Source organism: Myotis lucifugus, unplaced genomic scaffold (assembly GCF_000147115.1).
Source record: "Myotis lucifugus unplaced genomic scaffold, Myoluc2.0 scaffold_14, whole genome shotgun sequence".
NCBI lineage: Eukaryota > Metazoa > Chordata > Mammalia > Chiroptera > Vespertilionidae > Myotis > Myotis lucifugus.
The window spans coordinates 14,360,653-14,388,107 of NW_005871062.1; the positions used below are offsets into that span (position 1 = coordinate 14,360,653).

Sequence of the window (27,455 nt, forward strand, 5' to 3'; positions counted from 1 at the left end):
CCTGGATACTTTTTTGAAGGACTGTTTGGCATGCTTTGCTGATGGTTTACGTGTAGGGTGCGAAGGGAACAGAAGTTAAGGATGACTCCCATGTCTTTGGCTTAAACAATTGGAAGGATGGGATTACCGTTTACTGAGATAGGGAAGACTTGGGGTAGGGTGGGGTTAGTTTTGAAGTAGTAAGTTTGAGGTGTTTATTAGACGTTTAAGTGGGTATGTCTGTGTGTGCCCTGTTGTGAAGTGTTTCTCACAAGACTCCATTCTAGTACTAATTCTCTCTAGTTTAGTCTTGAAAACTACAACTCAAGATTTCGCTTCCATCCTCTAGTAACATTCCACCATAATACCCTTTATAAATAATCTCGATCTATATGTACTTAGCAATTTTACATTCTAGTAATAATTGACTATCTCATTGGCGTTTCAGAAGGAACAAAAAAGAAAGTATATGTCAATATTTTTAAAGTAGATTAACCTGTAAATGGAGAACTGAATTCGTCTCTCTCTATTTTTTATAGTTGTTTTGTGTTGTTAATTTTGAAGTAAAAATTTTCCAAAAATGAGTGAACTGGAACAGTTGAGGCAGGAAGCCGAACAACTACGGAATCAGATCCAGGTAAGAGCAATCCTTTTCATTTTCTCAAAAACATTTTTAACATTTTTATCTCATACCAGTAATGAATGAACTAGATTTGTTCATTAGGTCATCAGTCTACAGATGTTAAATAATTTATGAGACTAGAAATGGTCAATTTGTTTTTATCATGTATCTAAAGAACTCTCCAAAGATCATTCCTAACAAATACATATGTTGGACTAATGGCCTCTGTGTCCCAAAGAAGTGAATATCATATATGTGATCCCTCCTGAAAGACAAGCATAATTCTCTTCTTAGTCACACACCTGGAATCATAGTTTGATTTCTTGGTGCAATACGACAAGGCAGATTATCACATTGTAATATACTAAAAATTATTCATCTGTAAAACATTACATTGCAAAAAACATTAAAAGGTATTAGTGGCATAAGAAAGACGTGTCATCTTTTACTCTTGCAAATCAACTCAAAACAGTAAAGACCATAAGAAACAAATACAAGCTCCATCTTTAACACAATTGAAAGACACTTGGAACTTCATAATAGGTTGGGGAAAGTTGTCAAATATAGCAATGCTTTGGGGGGAAGGCTCTGAGAGGGGTTTCTGCAGCTGTGAATCTCATACAGAGTAGGTGGCACTCCCTCAGGGACAACTCCAATCATCCTTTTTTGGAGCAATGGGAACAGATGCTTCTCTGGACTGAGGAATATCAAGATAGGCAGAGAAAAAAAATGAAAGGGTACAGACTTGCCATCTTTTAGGAAGCCTCTCGTTGACAGAGTGGAGGAAAGAGACTTGTGGGTAGCCTGGCGCTGCTTACTTCTTTTCACAGGGAAAAAGTAAGGGCTGAAACAACTTACAAATCTAAATGGAGACCTTTGGCATGAAGCAGGGAGAATCTCTAATAACTTGGACTACCGCTGTGGCCCTCTGCAATATGAGCTTTTGCAATAGGTATTTTGGAAGAACTCATCTCATTTAAAAGTGAAGAGTAAAAAAAAAAGGAACAAGCACAGGCTCTCTACAAAGATATTACAAGAAAGGAGGGAAAGGAGCAGGGAGAACAAGGACTGGGCCAACAACACTCACTGGGGAAATGTTGATTGAAATAACCAGTGGATTGAAATCATAACCAGTCTTATTGCCGGGAATGCAAAGAAGTTAAAGATCTAGATGTGAGTAAGAACTTGGAGTTGATACCTTAGGTGTCTGAACAAAGCTGACAAAACAAAGAGGGATTTATTTTGCCTGGAATGATCAGGGAAGGCTCCATGGGCTAATCTCTGAGTTAGATGTTGTTGCCACCACCAGAAAGGATTCCCTCTCTCTCTACTTTTTGTGACTTGCTCCATGTGCTGAGCAAGATCTACTGATTAGCCAAGCACATGGTCACATGCCCATCTTATTTTTAGAAAATTTCTCTGTATTTATGAGTTTCTTTCTTTTCTTTTTGGAGATTTTACAAATAAGCGAGATCATAAGGTATTTATCTCTCTGACTTTTTCACTTAGCATAATGCCCTCAAGGTCCATCCATGTTGTTGCAAATGGCAAGATTTCTTTCATTTTTATGTCTGAGTAATATTCCATTATATAGATGTATCACCTTTACTTTATCCATTCATCTGTCAATGGACACTTAGGCTGTTTCCATTTTGGGCTGTTGTAAATAATGCTGCAATTATTTATAGAACATGGGACGTCTGTATCTTTTTGAGTTAGTATTTTCATTTTTTTCAGACAAATACAATTCTTCAGAAGTAGAATTGCTGAGTCATATGAGTTTTATTTTAAATTTTTTGAGGAACCTGCATTCTGTTTTCCAAAGAGGCTACACCAGTTCCTTAGTACACCCCAACAACAGTGCATCAGGATTCCCCTTTCTCTACATCCTCACCAATACTTGTTATTTATTCTTTTTTTTTGATAATAGCCATTCTAACATGTAAGGTGATATATTGCATTGTGGTTTTGATTTGCATTATCCTGATTATTAGTGATGTTGAACACATTTTCATGTTCTTTATTACATTTTATTTGGAAAATGTCTATTCAGATTCTCTACTCTTTTTTTAAATCAGATTTGTTGTTGAGTTGTCTTGGGTTTATTTGTGGGCTGTCTTCTGTTCCATTGATATGTGTGCTTGTTTTTATGCCAATACCATACTGTTTTGATTACTGTAGCTCTGGAATATAGTTTAAAATGAGGGAGCAGCTGATGTCTTCAGCTTTGTTTTTGTTTCTCAAGATTTCTTTGGTTATTTGGGTGTCTTTTGTGGTTCCATACAAATTTTAGGATTTATTCTATTTCCTTGAAAAATGCCATGGGCTTTGATAGTGATTACATTGAATCTGTAGATTGCTTTGGGTAGTATGGACATTTAAATAATACTAAGTATTCCAATCCATGAGCATAAAATATCTTTTCATTTATTTGCATCTTCACTTATCAATGTTTTATAGTTTTTAGTGTTTTATCTTTTACCTCCTTGTTTAAATTGATTCCTAGCCTTTTAATTTTTTGATGCAATTGTAAATGGGATTGTTTTCTTAATTTCTCTTTTTGATAGTTCTTTATTAGTATACAGATACACAACAGATTTCTGTATATTGATTTTGTATTCTGCAACTTTATTGAATCCATTTATTAGTTCTCCTAACAGGTTTTTTTTTGTGAGTTTTTAGGATTTTTCTATATATCATACTGTGTCATCTACCAAATACAGTAGTGATATTTTTACTTCCTCCCTCCCCCCACCCCCTCATTGATTTCAGAGAGGGAAGGGAGAGGGAAAGAGAGATAGAAACATCAATGATAAAAGAGAATAATTGGTCGGTTGCGGGCCCCAACCAGGGATCAAGCCTGCAACCCAGGCATGTGCCGTGATGGGGAATCAAATCGTGACCTCCTGGTTCATAGGTTGACACTCAACCAATGAGCCATGCTGGCCAGGCTTTTCATTTCTTTTTCTTGCCTAATTGCTTTTGCAAGGACTTCCAGTGCTATGTTGAATAAAAGTGATGAGAGAGTGGACATCCTGGTCTAGTTTCTGATCTTAGAGGAAAAGCTTTCAGCTTTTCACCAGTGAATGATGTTAACTGTGGGCTTGTCATATATAGCCTTTATTATTTTGAGCTATGTTCCCTCTATGCCCACTTTGTTGAGAGATTTTTTTATTATATATGGATGTTGGGTTTTGTCAAATGCTTTTTTTGCGTCTATTGAGATGGTCATATGGTTTTTTAAAAATATATATTTTATTGATTTTTTACAGAGAGGAAGGGAGAGGGATAGAGAGTTAGAAACATCGATAAGAGAGAAACATTGATCAGCTGCCTCCTGCACACTCCCCACTGGGGATGTGCCCGCAACCAAGGTACATGCCCTTGACTGGAATCGAACCCGGGACCCTTCAGTCCGCAGGCCGACGCTCTATCCACTGAGCCAAACCAGCCAGGGCGATCATATGATTTTTATTTTTCATTTTGTTAATGTGGTGTATCACATTGATTGATTTTTAGATATTGAACCCTACTTGCATCCCTGGAATAAATCCCACTTGATCATGCTGTATGATCCTTTTAATGTATTGTTGAATTCCATTTGCTAATATTTTGTTGAGATTTTTTTGCATCTCTGTTCATCCAGGGATATTGACTTGTAATTTTTTTTATGCTATTCTTGTCTGGAATGACTGGCCAAGCACATGGCTACTTGCCCATCTCATTTAATCCTCATAGCAACCCTGTGAGGTAGATGGTGTTACTTCATTTTGTAGTTGAGGAAACTGAATCTCAGTGCGAGAGAGAAAAACATAGATGTGAGAGAGATACATTGATTGGTTGCCCCCTGCACGCATCCCAACCAGGACTGGGGATCAAACCTGCAACTCAGGTACATTCCCTTGACTGGGAATCGAACTCATGACCCTTGGGTGCTTGGGCCAACACTCTAACCACTGGGAAACACTGGCCAGGGCAACAGATTTATTTTATTTTATTTAATCCTCACTGCTTTTATGAGTGGAAGGGCTGGAGGGAGGGAGGGAGAGAGAGAGAGAGACATCAGTGTGAGAGAGACACATCAATTGGTTGCTTCCTACACGAGCCCTGACCAGGGCTGGGGATCAAACCTGCAACCCAGGTTTGTGCCCTTGACTGGGAATGAACCCATGACCTTTTGGTCTGTAGACCAACACTCTAACCACTGAGTAAACCTGCCAGGGTGGCAACTGATTTTTAATTGAATGACTGAATTAAGAAGATGACCTAAATGATATAGTTCATTTCATAAAGCTTAAAATCAGAGAGCCCTTTTTTTAGAATTTAGTCTTCAAGTCCACCATTTTTGGAACATAGTTCAGGCCATCACTGTCATTTCTGGAAATTCTTTTCATTGCAGGAAAGTGGGCTAAATCATTCCTTGCCAAATGAGGTTTCTTAACCCACAATTTGACTAAGAATGAGAGAATCAAATCATATGTTTGTACAACTACTTATAACACCCTGACATAGAGATATTCTAAGTGTTTATAAATAGGTTGAAAGGGCAGCCAGAAAGATTATGCAGTCCATCTAGTCTTTGCTGCAAGTAGAGGCAGGCCTTTTTCTCCTTCGCTGTGGAACACGTCCATCTGGTACATTTATTCAACAAATATTGTGTGCTTCCTCTGTACACGAGCACGCTAAGCATAGTAGGGAAAAACAAAGTTGACAAGGATATTACCCTAATACTTGAGGGGGGAAATTGTTTCAAGTCCAGTAGGAAGAATTAATTGCACTTCTGATTTTCCCATGTTATATGAATCCTCTAAATTTATTATTAAACTTGGTTTAAAATATTTTTTGCTTATTATATATGTTCTTTCCTTTCCTTATTCTGTTATATTGATTTCTGTTTCATTATCTTCCTTTTGATAATTCCCTTCAGTTTGCGTAAAAGTTTAAGATCTCTGAAAGTCTACCCTAAAATGCTTAAGCATAAACACCAGCTTACATGCTATTAATTAATGCTATTAATATAAATATATAGATGTGCAACTTAGTATAAACTGTGGCTATTATATAAATAGCCACAGTTGTTTTTCCTGAAATGTCATGTCTTTTTCTCATATTGGATCTAAAATATTTTATTTCTTTTTTTTTTAATATATATTTTATTGATTTTTTACAGAGAGGAAGGGAGAGGGATAGAGAGTTAGAAACATCGATGAGAGAGAAACATCGATCAGCCGCCTCCTGCACATCTCCTACTGGGGATGTGCCCGCAACCCAGGTACATGCCCTTGACCGGAATCGAACCTGGGACCCCTCAGTCCGCAGGCCGACGCTCTATCCACTGAGCCAAACTGGTTTTGGCTAAAATATTTTATTTCTAATAGCATCTGTATCCAGTGTATTGGAAAGCATTTCCATAGAAGTGCTGTGTAGTTTTAAAAACATTTCTGAAATGACCGGGTTATACTATAAATATCATTCCTATCACCTCGACTTCTAGATGCCAGAACAAACAGAAGGGGAACTCAGATCTCTTGCTTTTGCTGCAGCTTAGTAACAAATATAACCGTGGATACTGTGGCCTCATTAAATCAACCTAGTTCATTTTTACTCAGGGAATACAATTAAAAATTTCTTAGTTATAAACCCAATATATATTTGCACAATGAAATACAATAGGGAGTCCATAAGTAAGTCAATTTGCCACAGATATATGATTTTTCAACAAGGGTAACAAGACCATTCAATAGGGAAAGAATAATTCCTTTTAAAAATGATGCTGGTACAACAGGATATCCACACACAAAAGAATGAATTCGGACTCCTACATCATACTGTGTATAAAAATGAACTCAAATGGTACCCAAATATAACAGCTGAAAGTGTAAAATTCTTAGAAGTTAAACATAGTTGTTAATCTTGGTGACCTTAGATTAGGTAACAGTTTAATATGCCACTAAAAGCACAAGCAACTAAAGAAAAAATAGACTTCATGAAACGTTAAAAACTTGTATGTCAGAGGACACTATCAAGAAAATGGAAAGTCAGCCTACAGGATGTGAGCAAGTGTGTAAATCATACACCTGATCAGGGCCTCACACTCAGAACACGAGAACACCTACAACTCAACAGTAAACCCTACCTGTATTGAAAATGGACAAAGGGTTTGAATAAACAGTTCTCCAAAGAAGACACACAAATGGCAGGTATGCACATGTAAAGATTCTCCACATGAAAAGATGCTCAATATCACTAATCATTGGTGAAATCAAAACCACTAGATACAACTTCACCTCCACTAAGATGGCTGTAACAATGCAAATTAAAAAAAGAAGACAGCAACAGTGCTGGTGAGGATGTGAGGACATTGGAGCCTTCATACATTCCTGTTGGGACTATAAAATGGTGCAGCTGCTATGATGAACAATTTGACATTTTCTCAAGTTAACAAAAACTTGTACATGAATGTTCAATGCATTATTATGCATAAAAGCCAGAAAATGGAAATAACTTAAATGTCCATCAATTAATTAATGGATGAACAAATGTGATGTATCCATATAATGGACTATGACTTGGGCATAAAAAGAAATGTAGTGCCGAAACCTATTTGGCTCAGTGGATAGAGCGTCGACCTGCGGACTGAAAGGTCCCAGGTTCGATTCCGGTCAAGGGCATGTATGGTTCCATTTTTATAAAATGTCCAGAATAGGCAAATCCATAGAGGTAGAAAAGTAAATTAGTGATTACCAAGGGATGAGGAAAGAGGGTTTCTTTGTTTGGAGTGATGGAAATGTTCTGGAATTGGGTAGTGGTCATGGTGAATATACTAATCACTCGATTATACACCTTCAAGATGACTTAAATGGTTAACTTTGGGTTATGTGAATTTTATCTCAATAAAAGTTGTTTTGAATAAAGATTATGTGGTACAGTGAAAACACATTTGCAAATCTACATTTGCAATGAAAATATTGAGTTATACCTAGTGATTTCCATGTCTAAATGTTTTATTATCCTCTTTCTTTTCTTCAGGATGCCAGGAAAGCATGCAATGATACAACACTTGTTCAGGTAAAGTCGTCGTCCCCGCCCCAGCTCCAAGCCCCCAGCCTGTTTACTTTAGTGATTCACATGAAACAGCTTTGCACCAAGGCAAATGACATTCAGATTCTTTTCTGTTAGTATTTCATTGAAAAAATGCGATCTCTAAAAACACTTCGTAATTTGTCAGATGCTGTACAAGTGCTTTTAAAAGCACACTTGTTAAAATAGAAGGCCTTGGAAAATAAATACTATAAAATATGTAGATCCTTTTGTTTCTTTTTAGGGAGCTTCTTGATTCTTTTAGATATACTCTGATTAAGCTTTTTTATTAGGTTAATTAACATTAATAATTTTCATTAAGAAATGTTTTATGTGCTTTACAAACAAAACTGGCTTTCTTACAGGCAGTTAAAATTATAAATGTTTTACTCTTTGATCATCTACCATTAGATTTTTATTTGGGCTGTTTTTTCCCCCTAAACTTGGGAGGTATGTCTATTCTTTTCAGTTAATAGTCTACAGAAGATATTATTCCTGGAAGTTATGCATGTAACATAATTTTAAATCAGTTATACTTTTTCTTGAACTACATATCGATCCTATAATTACTCTGTGGAATTATTTATATTGAATTACCTTCAGTTGCTCTAAATTGGTTTTATGCCTGATTTCTTTTTTTTTAGTTTTTTATTTCAAGAAAAACGATTTTAAATATAATGTTACATGCAATAACCCTTAATATTTCAAGAAAAACGATTTTAAATATGAAGTTACATGCAGTAAACACCAGTTCAAGAAAAACTGTCTTACATAATAACATTACATGCAATAAACATTAATATTTCAAGAATAAAAGGATTTTAAGTATAATAAAATTACCAAAACTCTACTAACATAGTATGATATCACAAAAGTTGTAGGAAATATTAAAAATCTGCAAATAACAGGATTACTTCTATTATATTCTAGTATATTTTTCCCCTCTGGCTCTATTTTTGTTCATCAGTTTATGTTGTTCATTATATTCCACAAATGAGTGAGATCATATGATATTTATCTTTCGCTGACTGGGTTATTTTGCTTACATGATGCTTTAAAGTCTATTTTGTTGGATGTGAGTATTGCTACTCCAGCTTTTTTTTTTCCTTTTCCATTTGCATGGAAAATTTTTTTCCATCCCTTCACTTTCATCCTGTGTGTGTCTTTTGTTTTGGGGTGGGTCTCTTGTAGTCAGCATATAGTTGGGGCATGTTTTGTATCCATTCAGCTATCCTTCACCTTTTGATTGGAGCATTTAATCCATTTACATTTAGGGTTATTATTGAGAGGTACTTATTTATAGCCATTTTAATTCTGTACGGCTAGGTTTCTCTCTCTGTTTCTTCTTCTCAGCAATCCCTTACAACAATCCCTTTAGCATTTCTTGTAATGCTGGCTTTGGTGGTGATGAACTCCTTTAACCATTTTTTTGTCTGAGAAGCTCTTTATTGACCATCCATTTTGAATGATAGCCTTGCTGGATATAGTAATCTTGGTCTCAGATCCTTGCTTTCCATTACCTTGAGTACGTCATGCCATTCCCTTCTGGCCTGTAGAGTTTCTAATGAGAAATCAGGTGTCAGCCTTATGAGAACTCCTTTGAAGGTAACAGTTTACTTTTCTCTTGCTGCCTTTAAGATTCTCTCTTTGTCTTTAATTTTTGGCATTTTAATTATGATGTGTCTGGGCATGGGTCTGTTTGGATTCTTCTTGTTTGGGGTTCTCTGTGCCTCCTGAACTTGTGTGACTTTTTCCTTTACCAGGTTAGGGAAGTTTTCTACCATTATTTCTTCAAACACCTTCTCTATTCCTTTCTCTTTTTCTGCCTCTTCTGGCAGCTATTCTAATATTGTTACATTTCACATTGTCCCACAGCTCCCTTAAGCTGTCCTCCTGTTTTTTAATTGTTTTTTTCTTTTTGGTTCTCTAATTGAGTGATATTTTCAACTCTGTCTTCAAATTCACTGATTTGATCCTCAGCTTCCCCTAACCTGTTGTTATTCCTTCCAATGTGTTCTTTATTTGTGTTATGTCATTCTTTATCTCAGACTATTCTTTTTTCATAGTTGGCTATATCTTTTTTCATACTGTTGAGCATTCTTAACATCATTACTCTGAACTCTGTTTCAGATAAATTTCTTATCTCTGCTTCATTTATCTCTTCTGGAGAATTCACTAGTTCTTTCATTTGGGGGTTGTTTCTTTGTTTCCTCATTTTGCTTGACTGTTTGGGTTTGTGACTATGTTTTAGGTAGATCCTCTACACCTCTCAATCTCTAGTGCAGGACAGTGTAAAGGCTGTTTCTGACTAATTGGATCAGGCAAAGACTCAAAGCCTCCAGAGACCGCCACTGCCTACAGAAGTGGTTCTCAACCTTCCTAATGCCACGACCCTTTAATACAGTTCCTCATGTTGTGGTGACCCCCAACCATAAAATATTTTCATTGTTACTTCATAACTGTAATTTTGCTACTGTTATGAATCGTAATGTAAATATCTGATATGCAGGATGTATTTTCATTGTTACAAACTGAACATAATTAAAGCATAGTGATTAATCACAAAAACAATATGTAATTATATATGTTTTCTGATGGTCTTAGGCAACCCCTGTGAAAGGGTCATTCGACCCCCAAAGGGGTCTCGACCCATAGGTTGAGAACCGCTGGCCTACAGACTAATAGGATTCTGACTTGAATTGCCCCCAGGCAGTCATTCTCAGGTGTGGTGAAAGTTTTTTCAACAAGGTGGGGCAGTTTCTTCTGCCTGGAGGTTGTTACTTTTAATCTCTTAAGTGGCCTCAGGGCCAGATGTTTTCCAATTGGGTGTGTCGACTGTCTTCCCCCCAGGCAAGGCAGATGTCTATGTGGGAAAGATGTCCTCCGCTGTATGAGGGAATGACTCAGCCCAGGAATCTTGGGGTGTCTGCCTTCTTAGCTCTATTCCCCGAGTCCCCAGTCCTGCTCTCACAGCTCCAGTCTGCTTCACCCTCCCTCTGCTGGAGCACAAGGTGGGTGGCTTCAGAGGGAATTTAGTGTGTTGGCCCTTTAAGGGGGTGCCCGAACTTTCAGCTGCCACTCCCTGGCAGATAGCACCCTACTGCTTTTCACAGCTAGATGTTATGTGGGTACCCTCCTCAGTTTGGTGCTCTCTGCTGGGGAGCCCAGCTTCGGGATTAGATCCCAGAATTCTCAGTGGCACCCCCCCACACACAGCTGAGCTCTCTCTCTGGGGCTTCAGTTGCTGTCTGTGGGTGCCTGGCCAGCCCTTTCGTGCCTCCGCCTCTCCTACCAGTCTCTGTGTGGTCTCCACCTTCGGTCCTTGGGTATCAGGGTTCTCTCTTGTGAGTTTTCCATTGATTATTCAGAAAGTCTTTCCGTATTTCAGTTGTAATTCAGCTTGTTCCTGGGAGCATGTCTGTTCAGCATCCTCCTTCTCCGCTGCCATTTTTTATTCCTTCTTACACCTGATTTATTGCCTATTAATTGTTCTTACTTTATTTTCTGAGCTATGTCTAAGGTAAAGAATAACATTTATGTTGCTTTCTAAAGATCACATCAAATATGGATTCCGTGGGTCGGATACAAATGCGAACAAGACGTACGCTGAGGGGGCACCTCGCTAAAATCTATGCCATGCATTGGGGCTATGACTCAAGGTTTGTACCTGCTATCTCCAAACTACCCGCAGAATTATATTCATTAAGAATCTCCATTTGCATTTCCTTTAAAACAAATAATTTTATAGTTAGTAAACAAACTATGTTTATGAAATGTTTGCAGAAAATGCATCCAATAGGAGACTTTGCTTTCATTAAAAATAATCAGTGACACTTTAAAAGTTTAGAAACCTTTACTATGGAAATAAATTTATCTCTCAAAAATATCCATTATTAAATTATCCAGGTAAACTGTTTACGGTTTCTTTTCTTTGCATGGGGTGTTAATACTTTTGTTTACTATGCCAAAAGCAGTTATATTGTATATTAACCTTGCAATTTCAGTTAATAAACAAATATTGTTGAATATAGCTATGTACAAGTTCCTGGATATTGCTGTAATTATTACCTAAATTCACAAAGGATGGAAGTACATATGTATTGTTAGCTCTACACATTGCATTTTTCAAGATGCATTCTCTTTTTGAGACTACTTGGTTAATTCAAATAGCAGTTATTTTTCCATCTTTTGCTTTGGTTTGGCATTTATTTTCTGCTACTCCTCTGACAGTTTTCACTTACTTGATTTCTTATATGTGTAAATATCTTATCTACCAGGTAGTGGAGGCCTCAAAGATAGGAAGTATTTTCTGTGTGTACCCATAACACTACCTTCACATCTCAATTGATACTTTTTGATTGAATGAAATACGGGTTTTTAGGCTTACATCTACTCCATTGTCATTAAATTTATATCACTAAACACAAACCAGACAGCTAATACTTACCAGAATCTTGAATAAGAATCCAGAATGATGTCATCATGAAAAAGTTGAATCATAACCTGACATTTTTAGTAAAATGTCTAAATTTTGCTAAATTTTTATGTTATGATGAAAATTTTGGCATGCAGAATACATTTGTTTTAAAGTTGGAGGGCTGTTTTCTGGTATCAAGTTTTTAATTCAAGAAATTATATATATATATTTTTCTGAACTGTTCTACATTAATTCCATGCATAACTAATCTAAACTACTTTTTTCCTCTAAGTGTCAAATTATTTTTGTTTGTTCCTCTAGGCTACTAGTCAGTGCTTCCCAGGATGGAAAATTAATTATTTGGGATAGCTATACAACAAATAAGGTAGAATTTCTTAATCATTCTCTTAAGTAACCTATTATTTGATTTGATGTTCATCAGTTCTTTCCTTTATTCTGTAATTTTCTTCTAAGATAAATTCTATTTATTTTAATCTAGATCCTCTCTTGAAGCTTAGGCTTTATTTTAATATTTAGCCCCATTTTCATGCCCAAGGACAACTGCAGGAATATTTTTCAATGTGTTTTACTAGACTTTCATATTTGAATATTAGAAAAGAGTGTGCATCAGTTTTACATAGAAATAATTTGCTAAACAAATTCCAATTCCCCAGTGTGACCATGACCCTGAGATTTTTATTTCTAGCTGTGGGTGAGGAGGCTTTTCGTTGGTCCACTCTAGGCATTGATGTGTGTGTGGGCTGCTCAGAAGAGACAGCGGACAACTTGCTTAGAGCTCTTGCTGGGGAAGCCAGCAGGTCCCCCTCACGTGTCCACTGGAAGGAATGCCTGACACACAGGTGCTGAGTGGTAGTGGAAAAGCTTCAGGAGAACTTTCACAGGTCAAATTCCTTTAGGTTCTGTGTACTCTGTTATTAAAGTTTAAAAAGTATTGTTTTGTGAAGTAAACAGTATCTTCAGCCTGTTGAGAATTTAAAAGTAGCCAAGACAGATTTGCATTATAACAGTTCTTCTATTTTAATTGGCATTAAGCATGGGTCTTTCAATTATATTTTCCTAAAACAAAACAAAAATGTGTATTGAAGATATTATTTTAAGTTAAGTGAGAGCACAGTAATCATACGCAGTGTATTGATTCTCTGTATGGACCACTTAGCCTTAGAAGTCCCATATACCTTAAATTTTACTGCCTGACCTGCAAATGATTGGTGTTGGGTAAGAAGGCACCAGACAGTGGTATGAGTAGGTAGTGGAAACTTTTCCTATTGTTTAAATTCGAGCCTATGATTAGAGGAACCATCTCTTCATGGAAGAACCATATTAATAGACTCTGATACTTATATTACTCAATGTTATATTGGAGGAAATTCCTCTTTTGCACAGGACTGCAAAAACAAAGAATTTTATTACAATTTTTACCTTTAACATTTTACATTTAATATTTTAAGTTGTTATATTGCATTGAAATATCCTTGTTCCTGCTTTTCTTAAAAGAATACTTTCTGAAAAGAGCAGTTAAATTGAATTATTTATAATTCAGAAATAGGTATTTCAGTGTGCATTAGTATTTTATTTTTCAATGTTCTCTTTCCCAAGCCATTGCATTCTTTATTTTACCTTAATTTTTAGATGCATTTAATTTTTCATAATATTTGCTTCTTCGTAAATAGGCAGGAAGATAAATGACTGTTGTTCCTTAGTGATAGATTTTGTACATTTCATTTGTTCTGCAGATGCATGCCATTCCTTTGAGGTCCTCCTGGGTGATGACCTGTGCTTACGCCCCCTCTGGTAATTATGTGGCTTGTGGAGGACTGGACAACATCTGCTCTATATATAACTTAAAGACCAGAGAGGGAAATGTGAGAGTGAGCCGAGAGTTACCGGGTCACATAGGTGAGCTCCACTGAATATTGTCCTGTTTTTCTTAAAAAGGTATTATTTTTGTAAGGGTGATACATTTATTGCAAAAAATTTACACAATAATGAAAATACAAAAATAAAGCAAATATTTTTTGTATTCTCTGCAACCATATAACATCACAAGGTTTTGGCATCTATACTTGATTATGTAATTGAAAGTATATATTAAGACTAGAGCCCTGGTGCACGAATTCGTGCACCAGTGGGATCTCACAGCCTGGCCTGTGGGATTGGGCCAAAACCAGCTCTCCGACATACCCCGAGGGGTCCCAGATTGTGAGAGGGCACAGGCCAGGCCAGGCTAAGGGACCCCACCGATGCATGAATGGGACAGGGAGGGATGCAGGAGGTTGGCCAGCCGGAGAGGGACTGCGTGAGGGCTTCAGGGCATGTCCAGCCTGCCTCCCTCAGTCCCGATCGGCTGGACCTCAGCAGTAAGCTATCCTATTGGTTGGAGCATCTGCCCCCCTGGTGGTCAGTGCATGTCATAGCGAGCTGTTGAGCGGCCTTAGCATATCTTTAGCATATTACGCTTTGATTGGTTGAACAGCCGACCGGACACTTAGCATATTAGGTTTTTATTATATAACATTTATAAAGTGTTTTTCACTGTGATAGCACATTGCTTTATTCTCCAGAGTGCACATGAAACCATAATTCAGTGGTACCGCATTTGGTTAGCAGTGTTTATTATGATTTTTGGCCACTCATCGGGTTTCTGCCTCTCTGAATTCCTTGCAATACTATTTGACCATGCTTTTTACAAAATCTCTACAATGGCATTTCCCTGCCATTTTCATATTTTGTAATACTGGTGAATTCTGAACATTCAAATGCTACCTTTTTCATGAAGCCTTCACTGGGGTGGTGGTTCTAATTTCTCACAATACTTTTAATCTTTCTCCAAGGTACTTAATCCCATCTGCCACAGATTATAGACCAGTGATTCCCAAAGTGGGCGCTACCGCCCCCCGGTGGCCCTGCAGCGATCCAGGGGGGGGGGCGGTGATGGCCACAGGTGCATTTGGGGGCGATGAGTAACTGCTATTAAAATTTAAAAAAAATTAATTTCCAGGGGCTGAGTAATATTTTTTCTGGAAAGGGGGCGGTAGGCCAAATAAGTTTGGGAACCACTGTTATAGACATTCGAGAGGAGTATGTCTTTCAGGTAATTGTAGTAGGTGGGAGGGACTTCGTATTACTCAGGTTGTAACTTTTAGAGAGTGTCCAACATGATGTCATTGACATAGTAAATACCTAAAAGAGTTGGTTGATGTTTCAGATAATATAGAGTTTGAAGTAATTAAAATTTGAACTGTAGAATGTACTAAAAAACACTGTTGCCCAGGTATTATATATTTAACAGAATATATTAGTATTTGTCCTTGGCTGGGTAGCTCAGTTGGTTAGAGTATTGTCCTGATACACCAAGGTTGCAGGTTTGATACCAGTCAAGGCACATGCAGGGAGCAACCAATGAATGCATAAGTAAGTGGAACAACAAATAGTGTTCCTCTCTCTCTAACTGTGTATGTATATTAGTATTTCATATGCTTATTGGGTTATTTGATCAATGATAACCTAAAATATGTTACTCTCTATGCTCTAGGCTACTTGTCCTGCTGCCGTTTTTTAGATGACAGCCAAATTGTTACAAGTTCAGGAGATACAAATTGGTAAGTTTATCTCAGAAGAACACTGATTTGGGTGTTGAGGGTGATAGTAGGAACTAATGTAAGAAGATATAATGGTCATTATTTTTTTCATTTTTAATTGCAGTGCCCTATGGGACATTGAAACTGCCCAGCAGACCACCACATTCACTGGGCATTCTGGAGATGTGATGAGTCTTTCTCTGAGTCCTGACATGAGGACTTTTGTTTCTGGTGCTTGTGATGCCTCTTCCAAGTTATGGGATATTCGAGATGGAATGTGTAGACAGTCTTTCTCTGGACATGTGTCAGATATTAATGCTGTCAGTGTAAGTGAATAGCATTTCTAAGGGACATTTATTGTGCATATGAAGTACGAACTCTGTAGCATGATTTTCATAACACATTGCCTTCAAGGATTCTTACAATTTATAAATGCTTATAAATAATGGGCTCTTATGACATTGAATTCCCAAATAGTAGGGGTTTGATTTAAATAAGAAAAAAAAAACCCAGCCCTGGCCAGTATGGCTCAGTTGGTTGGGTGCACCTTGTGTACCAAGAGGTTGTGGGTTTGATTCTTAGTCAGGGCATATACCCAGGTTGTGGGCTCGATCCCAGGTAGGAAGTGTGCAGGAGGCAGCTGACGGATGTTCTGCTCTCACATCAATGTTTTGCTCCCTATCCTTCCTTTCTCTAAAAATCAGTAAAAACACATCCTCAAGTGAGGATTAAAAAAATAAAAGAGTACACATATATAAATTCTGTAAATAGCAATATTTATATTTAAATATTTTAATAAGACATATGGAGGACCAGAGCTAATATTTACTGAATTACTTGCTGTGTGTTAAACAGTAGGCTGTGTACTTGGCATATGTTATTTCATTCCATTTTAACCCACACTCTAAAACTGAAACTAAGGCCCAAAGTGTTGAAGAATCTTTAGTGCCCAACAGCACTCACCGGTAAGAAGCCAGGTTAGAATTTGAATCTAGGTCTGTTTTCCCCCAGAGCCTGTTTATTACACTGTCTCACATGGTTTTTGTACATGTCCATGGAATACGTTTATTGCTTTTCTTTCTAGTTTTTTCCAAATGGCTATGCCTTTGCCACTGGCTCCGATGATGCCACTTGCCGTCTCTTTGACCTTCGTGCAGACCAAGAGTTATTATTGTATTCTCATGACAATATTATCTGTGGGATCACCTCCGTCGCCTTCTCAAAAAGTGGGCGTCTCCTGTTAGCTGGTTATGACGACTTCAATTGTAACGTGTGGGACACACTAAAAGGAGATCGTGCAGGTTAGTACCTACGTCCACATTACGTTTGGGTTTTGTCAGGGAACATGAAAGGTTCCTGACTGTTGTTGGAGGCTCCTGGATAACCTGGATCTAGGGAATGGCAGCCCAGCTCTTCTTATTCATGGTCCTTGTGGCCATGTTCTCTGAGATGGATTTTCCACTTTTCTCCCTGGAATGGATAAACTGGCTGCCAGTTTAGGGCTGATTTCAGGAGGAAAGCTGGGTGGTAAAACAATTAGCAAGTCAACTTTCTTCATTCCCCATTTTCAGCAGTTTCACCAATCTCACCTGGGCCTGTTTTCTTCATTAAGAGACTCTTCTTTACTCTCTAGCAAATAAGTCTCTATAGCAGCGGTTCTCAACCTGTGGGTCACGACCCCTTTGGCGGTCGAACGACCCTTTCACAGGGGTCGCCTAAGACCATCCTGCATATCAGATATTTACATTACGATTCATAACAGTAGCAACATTACAGTTATGAAGTAGCAACGAAAATAATTTTATGGTTGGGTCACAACATGAGGAACTGTATTTAAAGGGCCAGAAGGTTGAGAACCACTGCTCTATAGCCTCATGTCTTGGTGCACGCTGGAGTCACCTGGCTCTGCAGTGCAGGACGCCTGGGAAGCCCGATTCCTGAACACTTTCTAGCATCTTAGTTTACCCCATCTTTGCCGCCACCTGGTTCCGGAGATGCCAGGGCTCACGAGGACCTGACCCTTTGGGAGGTTCTGCAGTGTAATTTTGTTTCTTGGCTTACCAGACCATTTGCTATGATCTGAGCATTTTAAGGTTCACTAAGACAGTCCCCACCATCCAGCTTTGTAGCCACTGCCTGCTTTCATTCTCTTATTGTCTTTGTGGGTTTTTGTCCTGACCCTTTTACATTCCTAAACAGTTCTTGAGGTTTCTGAGGGAGTAAAAGTACAACATGAACATTCCCAGGGATAATTTTCTACAACCTCTCTTAAGGCATTGTAGAAAAGTTCACAGTTTGCATTTTGGATCTTTCTGTTGCCCAAAGCCAATTACTTTTTGGAAGTATTAGGTGTTTTGCCTGGGTTGAATCAATTAGCATCCATAACAAAACAAAAATGTGTGTTTTCTACATTTTTAAACATATACTTGAATTTAAAACTTGCCATTGCTATTTACTGGACTTTGTTTTTCAGGTGTTCTTGCTGGTCATGACAACCGGGTCAGCTGTCTGGGTGTAACTGACGATGGCATGGCTGTGGCAACAGGCTCTTGGGACAGTTTTCTTAGAATCTGGAATTAACAGTGCATACAATTTTGCTGTTCTCTGTTGGTATCTGGAGAAATCAGTGCTACAGCCTATAGCTGTGATAAAAGAAATTCTAATACTTGCTGTTGAAAATTTTTCTATTGAGATTACTACATACAAAAGGAAGCTTTCAGTAAACTACAAAACAGAAAAGGATAAAAAAAAAAAAAAGGCAAAGGTGCTTGCTGAGATCAAAAGGACCAGTGCATTGAGCTCATTTAACCTTGAAGTTTTACTTTCACTAATTGTTTTGTGTAGAACAAAATGTACACATTATAGCAACCTATCATGTTTGATTGCTTTCATTTATGAACTTTATTTTAAACTTTGTATACACCAGAAATGTCACATTTTTTATTTCTGTAATGGAGGCAACAGGCACAGTAATAGATGGAGGTAATACCATGTGTCTGTCCTTAGGTTTGAAGAGTCTCCTTGAATTCTGACCTCCCCTTTTTATCTAAGAGATCCTGGTTGCTTACTGTATTAAGAATGCTGACAGGTAGGTGCCTGAGGAGAGCCCTTTTGAGTATCATTAGTTTCTTGGTGCATCCTTTGCCCTCCTATCAATTTAAATAAGTGCTCATTTTCAGTCCTTCGAGGGGAAGATAATCTGAAGGGTAGGGGATAGAGATTTCACTCTGAAACTTTAGACATATGTAAGAAACTTTATTAATAGGAAGACAGCAATAATCTCATATAAATGATTCTTGGCATTTTAAAAAGCAGATTATGATCAAATAACACTCCACACGAGTAATCCTCTAAATAGTTGGTCTCATATTCTAGAACTGAGTTTGTATACTCATTATTCCAGGACATGGATGAACACTTGGATTGTCCTTGCACCTGAAGAACTTTTCCTAGTGTTCTGTCAGTATGCATCTACATCTATGGAAATAGGACAGCATTGTTTTGAAAAGTGTAAAATCTAACCAGTCACTAGATCTGAGTAGTTATAGTTGTGACAGGGTGGCTTTATGAATTTATGTTCACACATATGAAATCTGAATTGATGTAAACTGTCAAATTTTAAAAAGGAAACATTAAAGCTCTGCTCTTCTGTAACATTTTTCCTTCACACAAAATATTGGTTTCTAAGTGGCGTGGCTCTGCTCTGAAGAATGGCTAGATCCAAGTGGCTCCATTTTAAAGCCAAAAGGAAAATTCCAAGAGTAAGTACTTAAAGGAGCCAGAGGAAAATACTAAGCAATTCATTCCTCTCCTTGTCAATGGTATAATAAAATGTCATCTATTACTAGAATGAGCCCTCCTGGATTTAAACAAAGATACTCTCCCCCTTGGATTTTCTCCTACAAATAAATCTAAATGACTGACATGGGAAGATTGTTAGTCTTGCTTGATGGTGAAGTCATGGGTTATCCTGATACATTATAGAAGTGTACTGTTTTGTTAAATCAATAAACTATCACTTACTGTTGAGATAGGTCTCTGTTAACTTTTGATCACCCAGAATCCTAAATATTCCCATTTTTTATGTCAGTTCTCTTTTTTATATTGTGAATGTGCTAGTAAGTGCACCAACTATAATGAAGTCAGTTTTAACATCAGTTGATATTAAAAAGAGAATAAAATGAATAAAGGAGGATTAAGATATGGGGCCAAAAAAACATACTTGTAGATGGCAGGCATGAACGTATATTCATTTATATACAGATTTCTATGAACTTTTTGCTATTACTACTTGTGGACTATATCACTTCATAAAGAGCAGCTCTTTGAGATTAGGCAAGAGTATTTTAAAGCAATATATGCATTTCCAAAAGGGGGTGAGGGTTTGCCATGTAATTCAGGAATTCATTCCGAAATCTTCAGCACTTCTGCCATGTGCAAAATAGCCTTGTGTAGAGAGCGTATCCCCTCTAAAAGTTATTCTAGGAACTTTAGTGATAGGCACACAAACTATAGTGGATAAAAATGATTTATTTTACTGTCAGTTTATGTGGATAGTTGAAAATCAATTCCCATAATTAAATATGTACCAGGTAACTGAAACCTACCAAGATTGTGGCTAATTACACATGACCAAATGGTTACCTCCTTACCACATTAACTTACTAAGCTTTTGCTTTCTAGTAATATGGATTCCAGTTGCTAAATATATTTACTTGCAGTTCAAGTTCAGCTGATTATTTAATTCTGTTTTCATGAGACTTCCTGAAGTAAAAAAAACACCAATATATAATTTGTAGAAACACCGTAGTTTGAATCTTAGTTTTTGAATACTTAAAAAATATGGCCAAATGTAGTTTTAAAGAATTTGTATTATCAAGAATTTGTATGGCTGGTTTGGCTCAGGGGTTGGAGCGTTGGCCCGCCAACCGAAGGGTCACGGGTTCGATTCCTGAACTAGGGCACATACCTTGGTTGCAGGTTGGTCTCGGCCCCTGTTGGGGCATGTGCGGGAGGCAACCAATTGATGTCTCTCTCTCACGTTGATATTTCTCTCTCCCACACCCCCCTCTCTAAAAAAATCAATGGGAAAAATATAATCAGGTGAGGACTAAAAAACAAAAAAGTATATTGGAGTTAACTAAGCCCTATTTTTCTTTTTACCTTATAAGAAACAGGTTTTATTTGTAGACTCTCTAATCACCTCATAAAGTTGTTTTTAGAGATCTAACAAGAACTTTTTAAAAATAATATTTTAGCCCTAACTGGTTTGGCTCAGTGGATAGAGCATCACCTTGTGGACTGAAAGGTCCCAGGTTCGATTCCAGTCAAGGGCATGTACCTTGGTTGCGGGCACATCCCCAGTAGGAGGTGTGCAGGAGGCAGCTGATCGATGTTTCTAACTCTCTATCCTTCTCCCTTTCTCTCTGTCTTTCTCTCTGTAAAAAAATCAATAAAATATATTAAAAGAAATAATATTTTAAAGGCATACATTCTTTTCTAAAATAGTGACCTGCCATGTGATTAAATCACCCAAAAACCTGCTCAAGAAAGGACTTCTTGTTACCATGAGCTAGGTCCCTCCCTAGCTCATATTTCTATACCTATGACTCCAAGGTTACACATACCATATTGAGTTCCATCTTCATAGAGGCAAAGATTTGGGCTTAATATTTCAACTATAAGAGAATAGCAAGCAGTTCTTTTTAATTTAGATTCAGCTGAACTGATGAATACTATGTGATGAAAGTGTAGTCTGCTAGACATAAGGAATATAGGTGCTTCTGGAGTATGGGGTAAGCAATTTAAAAGTTAACCTGATGGATCTTGACTTATCCAGGTGAGAAAGTGAAATTTTATTACTGTTAAAAAAGATACTGTGAAATATTATATAATTGACCTTTTCTGGCATTTTTGAGGTCTTAGATTTAATAATACCGACTGACCATTTTAAAAGCAAAAACCTTCAGGGAAGCTTATGCTTTGAACACTGTGAATGTACCACATTATAAAACTATAACAAGCCCCGCCAGTGTGGCTCAGTGATTGAACATTGACCTATGAACCAGGAGGTGATAGTTCGATTCCTGGTCAGGCACATGCCTGGATTGTGGGCTTAATCCCCAGTAGGAGGCGTGCAGGATGCAGCTGATACATGATTCTCTCATCATTGATGTTCCTATCTCCCTCTCTACTCCTCTCAAATCAATAAAATATATTTTTTAAAAACTAACAAAATTGAATACTTGTGACTTATTTGTTGATGTATAGAATAGTAAATGTATACAAACTGATTAAACAACCTCCCAAAAGCTTATTTTAATAATTTCCTTTCTACGATTTTTATTTTTCTAGAGTCTTTAGGGTGTGAGTCAGGCTTAAAGAAAATTTTTTAAAATTAATTATTATGTTCAGCTTCTAGTTCCCCTTTCGCCATTGTGGAAAGCAAAATTTTAAACTTTCTCCCATCCTGTTAGAATTTTTAAGGCCCACAAGCTAAACTTTCTTGTGAGGAAAGGTAGCACAATGATAAAATTGGCATTTTAAATTTGATTAAGTAGAATGTAAAGTACTTTATACTTACTAGTTCTTCCCTCGTTCAATTTTAGTTGCCTTAAATTTAGTGTTTTTAAAAATACTGGTTACCATAGGTACTCATGAAAATGGTTTGTATTTGAATGTCTTAGCACTGTTTTAAAGAGTAAAGGTACAACTTGTATTTAGCTAATTTGTTTGCATGTTAATAAAATTTCCTGTCGTTTTTTTTCCTTAATCCAATTACCCTATAAAAGACAGTGCAGCATTATGAAAAAAACTGGTTGTGTTCTAACTGGTGTTCAATGTGCCCGACAAAAAAATCATACAATATTTATTTCTTAGTTAATAGAACCTTGGAGATATACTTGGTACTTCCAGCCTTTGATGTCTGTCACACAATGGTGCTCTATCCTTTTGTTTTCTTTGCAAAGAAGCATTTGCATATTCTTATTCAAAGGCATTCACATGTAAGTGGGTTTTTAAAAGTTTGATTAAAATGTTTTTCTTCACTTAGAATCGTTTTGACACACTGTGGCCAGTTGACTTGGGATGTCAGTAGTATAGCTATGGGAGAGGTGAGTGTACTTAAAGCTCTTGTACAGGCTCTAAACCAAACGAAAGATGGATTTGTTCCACGATTTAACAGTATTCTTGGATCTTTCTTGCACAGTGATTCATTCCTGTATTTGTACAGTAGCTCTGTGAAATATTGTTGGCTGAAATATTGTAATCAATAAAGTACTTTAACCAGATTTCATGTGGTATATTTTAAGTCAAATTTAGATTTCAACATTAAGTCCCAGACCTAAACTACAAGCCCAATATGTCCTTTATCTAAATACTAGAGGCCCGATGCATGAAACTCGCGCAAGATTAGGCCTTCCTTCCCCTGGCTGCTGGCACCAGCTTCCCTCTGGCACCCAGGACCCGGGCTTCCCTTGCAGCCCTGGCTTCGTCCGGAAGGTCTTCCGAATGGCTGTCCAGTCTAATTAGCATATTACGCTTTTTTTATTATAGATTTGTAATTAGCGTTCAGAGCAAGAAATCATAGTGCTCCTTTAGTACTATGTTAGCTTACCCTTAAAAGGACCACAAATTGTCATTAAAAAAGCAAAATTAAGCCCTAACTGGTTTGGCTCATGGATAGAGCGTCGGCCTGCAGACTGAAAGGTCCCGGGTTCGATTCCAGTCAAGGGCATGTACCTTGGTTGCGGGCACATCCCCAGTGGAGGGTGTGCAGGAGGCGGCTGGTCGATGTTTCTCTCTCGTTGATGTTTCTAACTCTCTATCCCTCTCCCTTCCGCTCTGTAAAAAATCAATAAAATATATATTTTTTTAAAAAAAGCAAAATTAAGTCATTCTTTCCCTGGAACTCCCTTTGGATAAATAATTCCATTGCTTATAGGATTTTAAGGTTTTTTTTAAAAAAAACATTCTTATTGATTTCAGAAAGGAAGGGAAAGGGAGAGACAGAAACATCAATGATGAAAGAGAATCACTGATAGGCTGCCTCCTGCATGCCCCCTATGGGGATCGAGTGGGCAAACTGGACATGTGTCCTTGACGAACTGAACCCATAGTGAAGTGCCATCCACTGAACCAAACTTGTCAGGGCTAGAATTATAAGTTTTTATTTTCATAACCACAGTCTTGGGGGAGGATTAATGAGGAAATTTCCAATATACGACCAGGCATGCTAAATGAGTAAATCCAATCAAAAGATGAACCGGTCTGCCCAAGACAGTTTATATACCTACCATAAAATTAGGAGCAAGACTCACTAAATGCCAGTATAAATGCTACATTTATCAACTATCAGACAAAAGTTTTATTCTCACCTTGCAAGTTTGCATACTTATTTTAAAAATGTAGTTTTGTAAAAAGTTTGAGGTTATACAAAGTTTATAAATTAATCTGCAAACACATAGTGAATAAGAACTCTGAATTACATCAGGTGTAACTTACATGATTTCTGTAGAATTCACGGGCTGGGTCATAGGTGCACTTACCTCTAGGCATAAAGGTTGGGTCTCATTATTTTAGTGTCCATTTCCAACATTCATATAGATTTTCAAACTTGATTAGGTAGAATGCATTCAAACTGGTGATGGAAAACTTACTACAAACTTATATACCAGAATCACAATTCCTGGACTTCCCAAATATTAGCATGCATCAGGATGACCTGAAAGGCTTCTTACGAGAGTGCTGGCCCCCAGAGCTAGTGTTTGATTCTTGGGTCTGGGGTAGGACCAAGAATGTGTACCTCTTACAAGTTGACAAGTGATACTGTTGATCCAAGGACCAAACTTTGAGAACCATAGTAGTATACTAATGAGGCGATACCAAACCACTATGCTGTTTCAAAATTTCAAGTACTTTGTTTAAATTTAAGAACTAGAGCTTGTAACTTTAGACATCAAGTTTTCATGCTGCAGGTGTTACCTGATCCACACTTATTGGTGGCCTGTACCAATTTTGGTTATAAAGCAACAACAAAAACTATAAATTAATATTTATTGCAAATTTGGCATCCTAGTATCTGATTGGCATAAAAATATATTTTTGAAAGGCTTAAGGCCTACATAATATTCTCTTTAAAATAGCCTGAAAAATAGTGTTGTTGCACCAGCTGTGAAAAGACAGAACGGTATCCAGGAGCCTTAAAGGCACAGAAAAGGAAGCACTGAGTATTAAAAGAAGAAAGGAGCCTGAAACGTTATCCCTCTGGAAAAGCAGTACTGTGTCCTCCTTGCTGTCTCACAAGCACCTAGGGGGATTGAAGAGGATTTGGTGGTCCTCAAGGCTCCCTTTTGCATAACAAAGCCCTAGAATGTCATTTTTTAAACGTTTCCATGTAAGTTTCAATTAGTTTTTAACACAAACACACACAATACTTGAATCCATAAACATTTCATTAAACTAAAAAATACAGTGATAATTTTTAACCATGCCCTGGCAAATTCATACAATTAAATAAAAGTAAAGCCATCTCAGGAGGACAATTCATCAGTATCCTCAACAAATACCTTCTGAAGAACAGAATTTTTACATGACTGTAACCACTCAAAATTCAGACCTCCCATCTGGCTATTTTTATCACTTCAAACTTCTAAAACTTAACTTCCCTTACTGTACTCATAGCTGAAGCTGAAAATGTTTCTCTAGAAACATCAGGAAGCTATTTCAACCCAGATACTTTTAGAATAACTAACCTTTATACTGCTTTACGTTAGTTTTCATGGGAATATAAGGAGTAAACAACAGCTTATTTATTAGTGGTTTACATACCTGCCAGAATGGCAAAAATGACTGTAACTCACAAGATAATACACTCAAGAACATTACACACTCCTTTTTGGTGGTTAAAACAATGCAGGTATAAAACAAAAAAGTGACTATTCCCATTAAAGTGACATCAAAAATTAGTTTTGAGAAGAAAGAGCATTCTCTAACTCCTGGATGCCAGGAAGCTGAGTGTTTCAGAAGCAAAAACGAAGAGAGCCCTAATCAAGAGTAAGGCCCCACCCCTCAGGGGTCACATAGTTGGTTCTGCTGTTCTTAACTAATTCATCACCTTACCACATCAAACAACTTAGCCTGTTCTTTACCCAGAATTAAATTAAGAGATATAATAACACTCTTCAGAAATGCAAACACCCTGAGATAGATCATTACCAGAATCTACACAAGAATTTGCTATTTAGGTATAGTGAATACAATTCATATTTAAAACCATTTCATAAAAATAACTGTCCCAAATCATCCAAGCTGCATTTTCTCCTATGATGATCACCAAAGCGATTTCTATCGTTAAGATTCTTCTTCATTGCTTGAATGTAGAAACTGCTTAGTAAAATTCTCCAGCTCATTTTTAAGTCGAACAGCTTTATTTCTAATTAAAAAAACACACGAACAAAACACCAAAATCATTAAGGTCAATTTAAAAATGCATTCCATTCAATCTTAAAAAGTAAAAAAACACACACAACAACACTAGCCAACTGCTGCTACATTTATCTGAACTCAGACTACACTATAAATACCCTTTTAAGAGTACTTATTTGTGCTACTACAGCTGTGCAGTAAACACAGTCCAATGCTCAGGACTTAAAATAATTATTAAAAAGCATAGAAAACGAAAGTCCTATCGTCTTTCATGGGAGTCAAAGCCTAAGTGACGTACAGTTATAACTGTCCTTGAATTTCCTTTAAGCATCAAGTACAGAATAAGTGGTTTTATATATGGACCATGGGATACCAAAAAAAATTTTTTTTAAATACTAGAATCGTATTTGATTGCCAACTGTCCATAAAAGGAGGAAAACTGGACCTAAAATTGACCAAGAAACACAGATTCGCTCTTCCATTCTCATACTGTGCCAGAGCACACACACATACTTGAATGAGCTTCTCCCTTTCTTTTTATCTTGGTCTTGTTTTGTTGAGTGCACATGCTTGAGGTCATATAAGTTAGATGTATATATGAATTCTACTGTATATTTCTTCGAACCACTCTCCTGAAAAACTAGGTAAGTTAAGTTCTATCTCAATGGCTGAGCCTGATCCAGTAACAATAGAGATTCCAATTATCTATAATAATAAAAGCGTAATATGCTAATTAGACCAGACGTCCTTCCGAAGAAGCCGGGGCTGCGAGGGAAGCCCAGGTCCCGGGTGCCAGAGGGAAGCTGTTACCAGCAGCCGGGGAAAGGAAGGCCTAGTCTTGCACAAATTTTGTGCATCGGGCCTCTAGTGATATATATATATATATTTTTTTATTTTCCTCTTAGAAAAAGGATGAATTAGTAGATCAAAAATATTCATACTTATTCAGGTCAGTCCAGCCAAAATCAGAAAAGTACATTAGTGCCAATTATCTGTTTTGTCATTTATGTTCTGCTATGACAAGATGAAACGATTTAAAAACCTCCCTAGGTTAAAAAACAAAAAAACTTCTACTGCATATAGTTTTGCCAACTTTGAAAGGTTGTCTTTGGGAAGATCTAACTTGAAATGGGAGCAATGGAGCACTTGGGTGTGACTGGTTGTGAGAAAGGAGGCTGGGGCCTAAGGGATAGGCAGTCATCTTCTCTGGAGTCTGAGACTGAGGTGCACTGAGAGTGTGCCTGCTGTCAGATTGGGACACCATGGAGAGACATGACCACACGTGCTTTAAATAGACGTCTCAAAATTCAGGACACAAAGACAGCCTCTCCAA

The 27,455-nt window shown here is 37.3% G+C and overlaps 2 protein-coding genes across 8 annotated transcripts in view; one reads left to right on the forward strand and one right to left on the reverse strand.

The window, feature by feature from the left end:
* Positions 1-518: 518 nt before the first annotated feature.
* GNB4 (G protein subunit beta 4) lies at positions 519-19,726 on the forward strand. Of its 2 annotated transcripts, none has more exons than XM_014452337.2 (9): positions 519-616; positions 7,631-7,669; positions 11,234-11,340; positions 12,420-12,483; positions 13,853-13,910; positions 15,652-15,718; positions 15,822-16,023; positions 16,782-16,998; positions 18,171-19,726. In XM_014452337.2, exons 1-9 carry the CDS (start codon positions 560-562, stop codon positions 18,275-18,277), a joined length of 918 nt encoding a protein of 305 aa, XP_014307823.1. In that variant the 5' UTR covers positions 519-559; the 3' UTR covers positions 18,278-19,726. The 2 variants fall into 2 exon arrangements, with proteins under 2 accessions (XP_014307823.1, XP_006084958.1); XM_006084896.3 differs by having other exon boundaries at positions 13,853-14,015; positions 18,171-18,362.
* Positions 19,727-23,849: 4,123 nt separating this feature from the next.
* Positions 23,850-27,455, reverse strand: part of MFN1 (mitofusin 1) — a 34,247-nt gene continuing 30,641 nt past the window's right edge. For all 6 annotated transcript variants that reach the window (XR_002828244.1, XM_023750654.1, XM_006084897.3 and 3 more), the window contains one exon: positions 23,850-26,129. Coding sequence is in view for 5 of the 6 variants with exons in the window: in XM_023750654.1 (XP_023606422.1) it covers positions 26,048-26,129 (82 nt within the window). In the remaining variant the exon portion in view is untranslated. The remainder of the gene's footprint in view (positions 26,130-27,455) is intronic.

Coding starts and splice junctions, on each gene's coding strand:
- GNB4 (XM_006084896.3), top strand. CDS start 560: ATGAGTGAACTGGAACAGTTGAGGCAGGAAGCCGAACAACTACGGAAT. Junction 617..7,630: donor AACTACGGAATCAGATCCAG/GTAAGAGCAATC, acceptor TCTTTTCTTCAG/GATGCCAGGAAAGCATGCAA. Junction 14,016..15,651: donor AGAGTTACCGGGTCACATAG/GTGAGCTCCACT, acceptor TCTATGCTCTAG/GCTACTTGTCCTGCTGCCGT.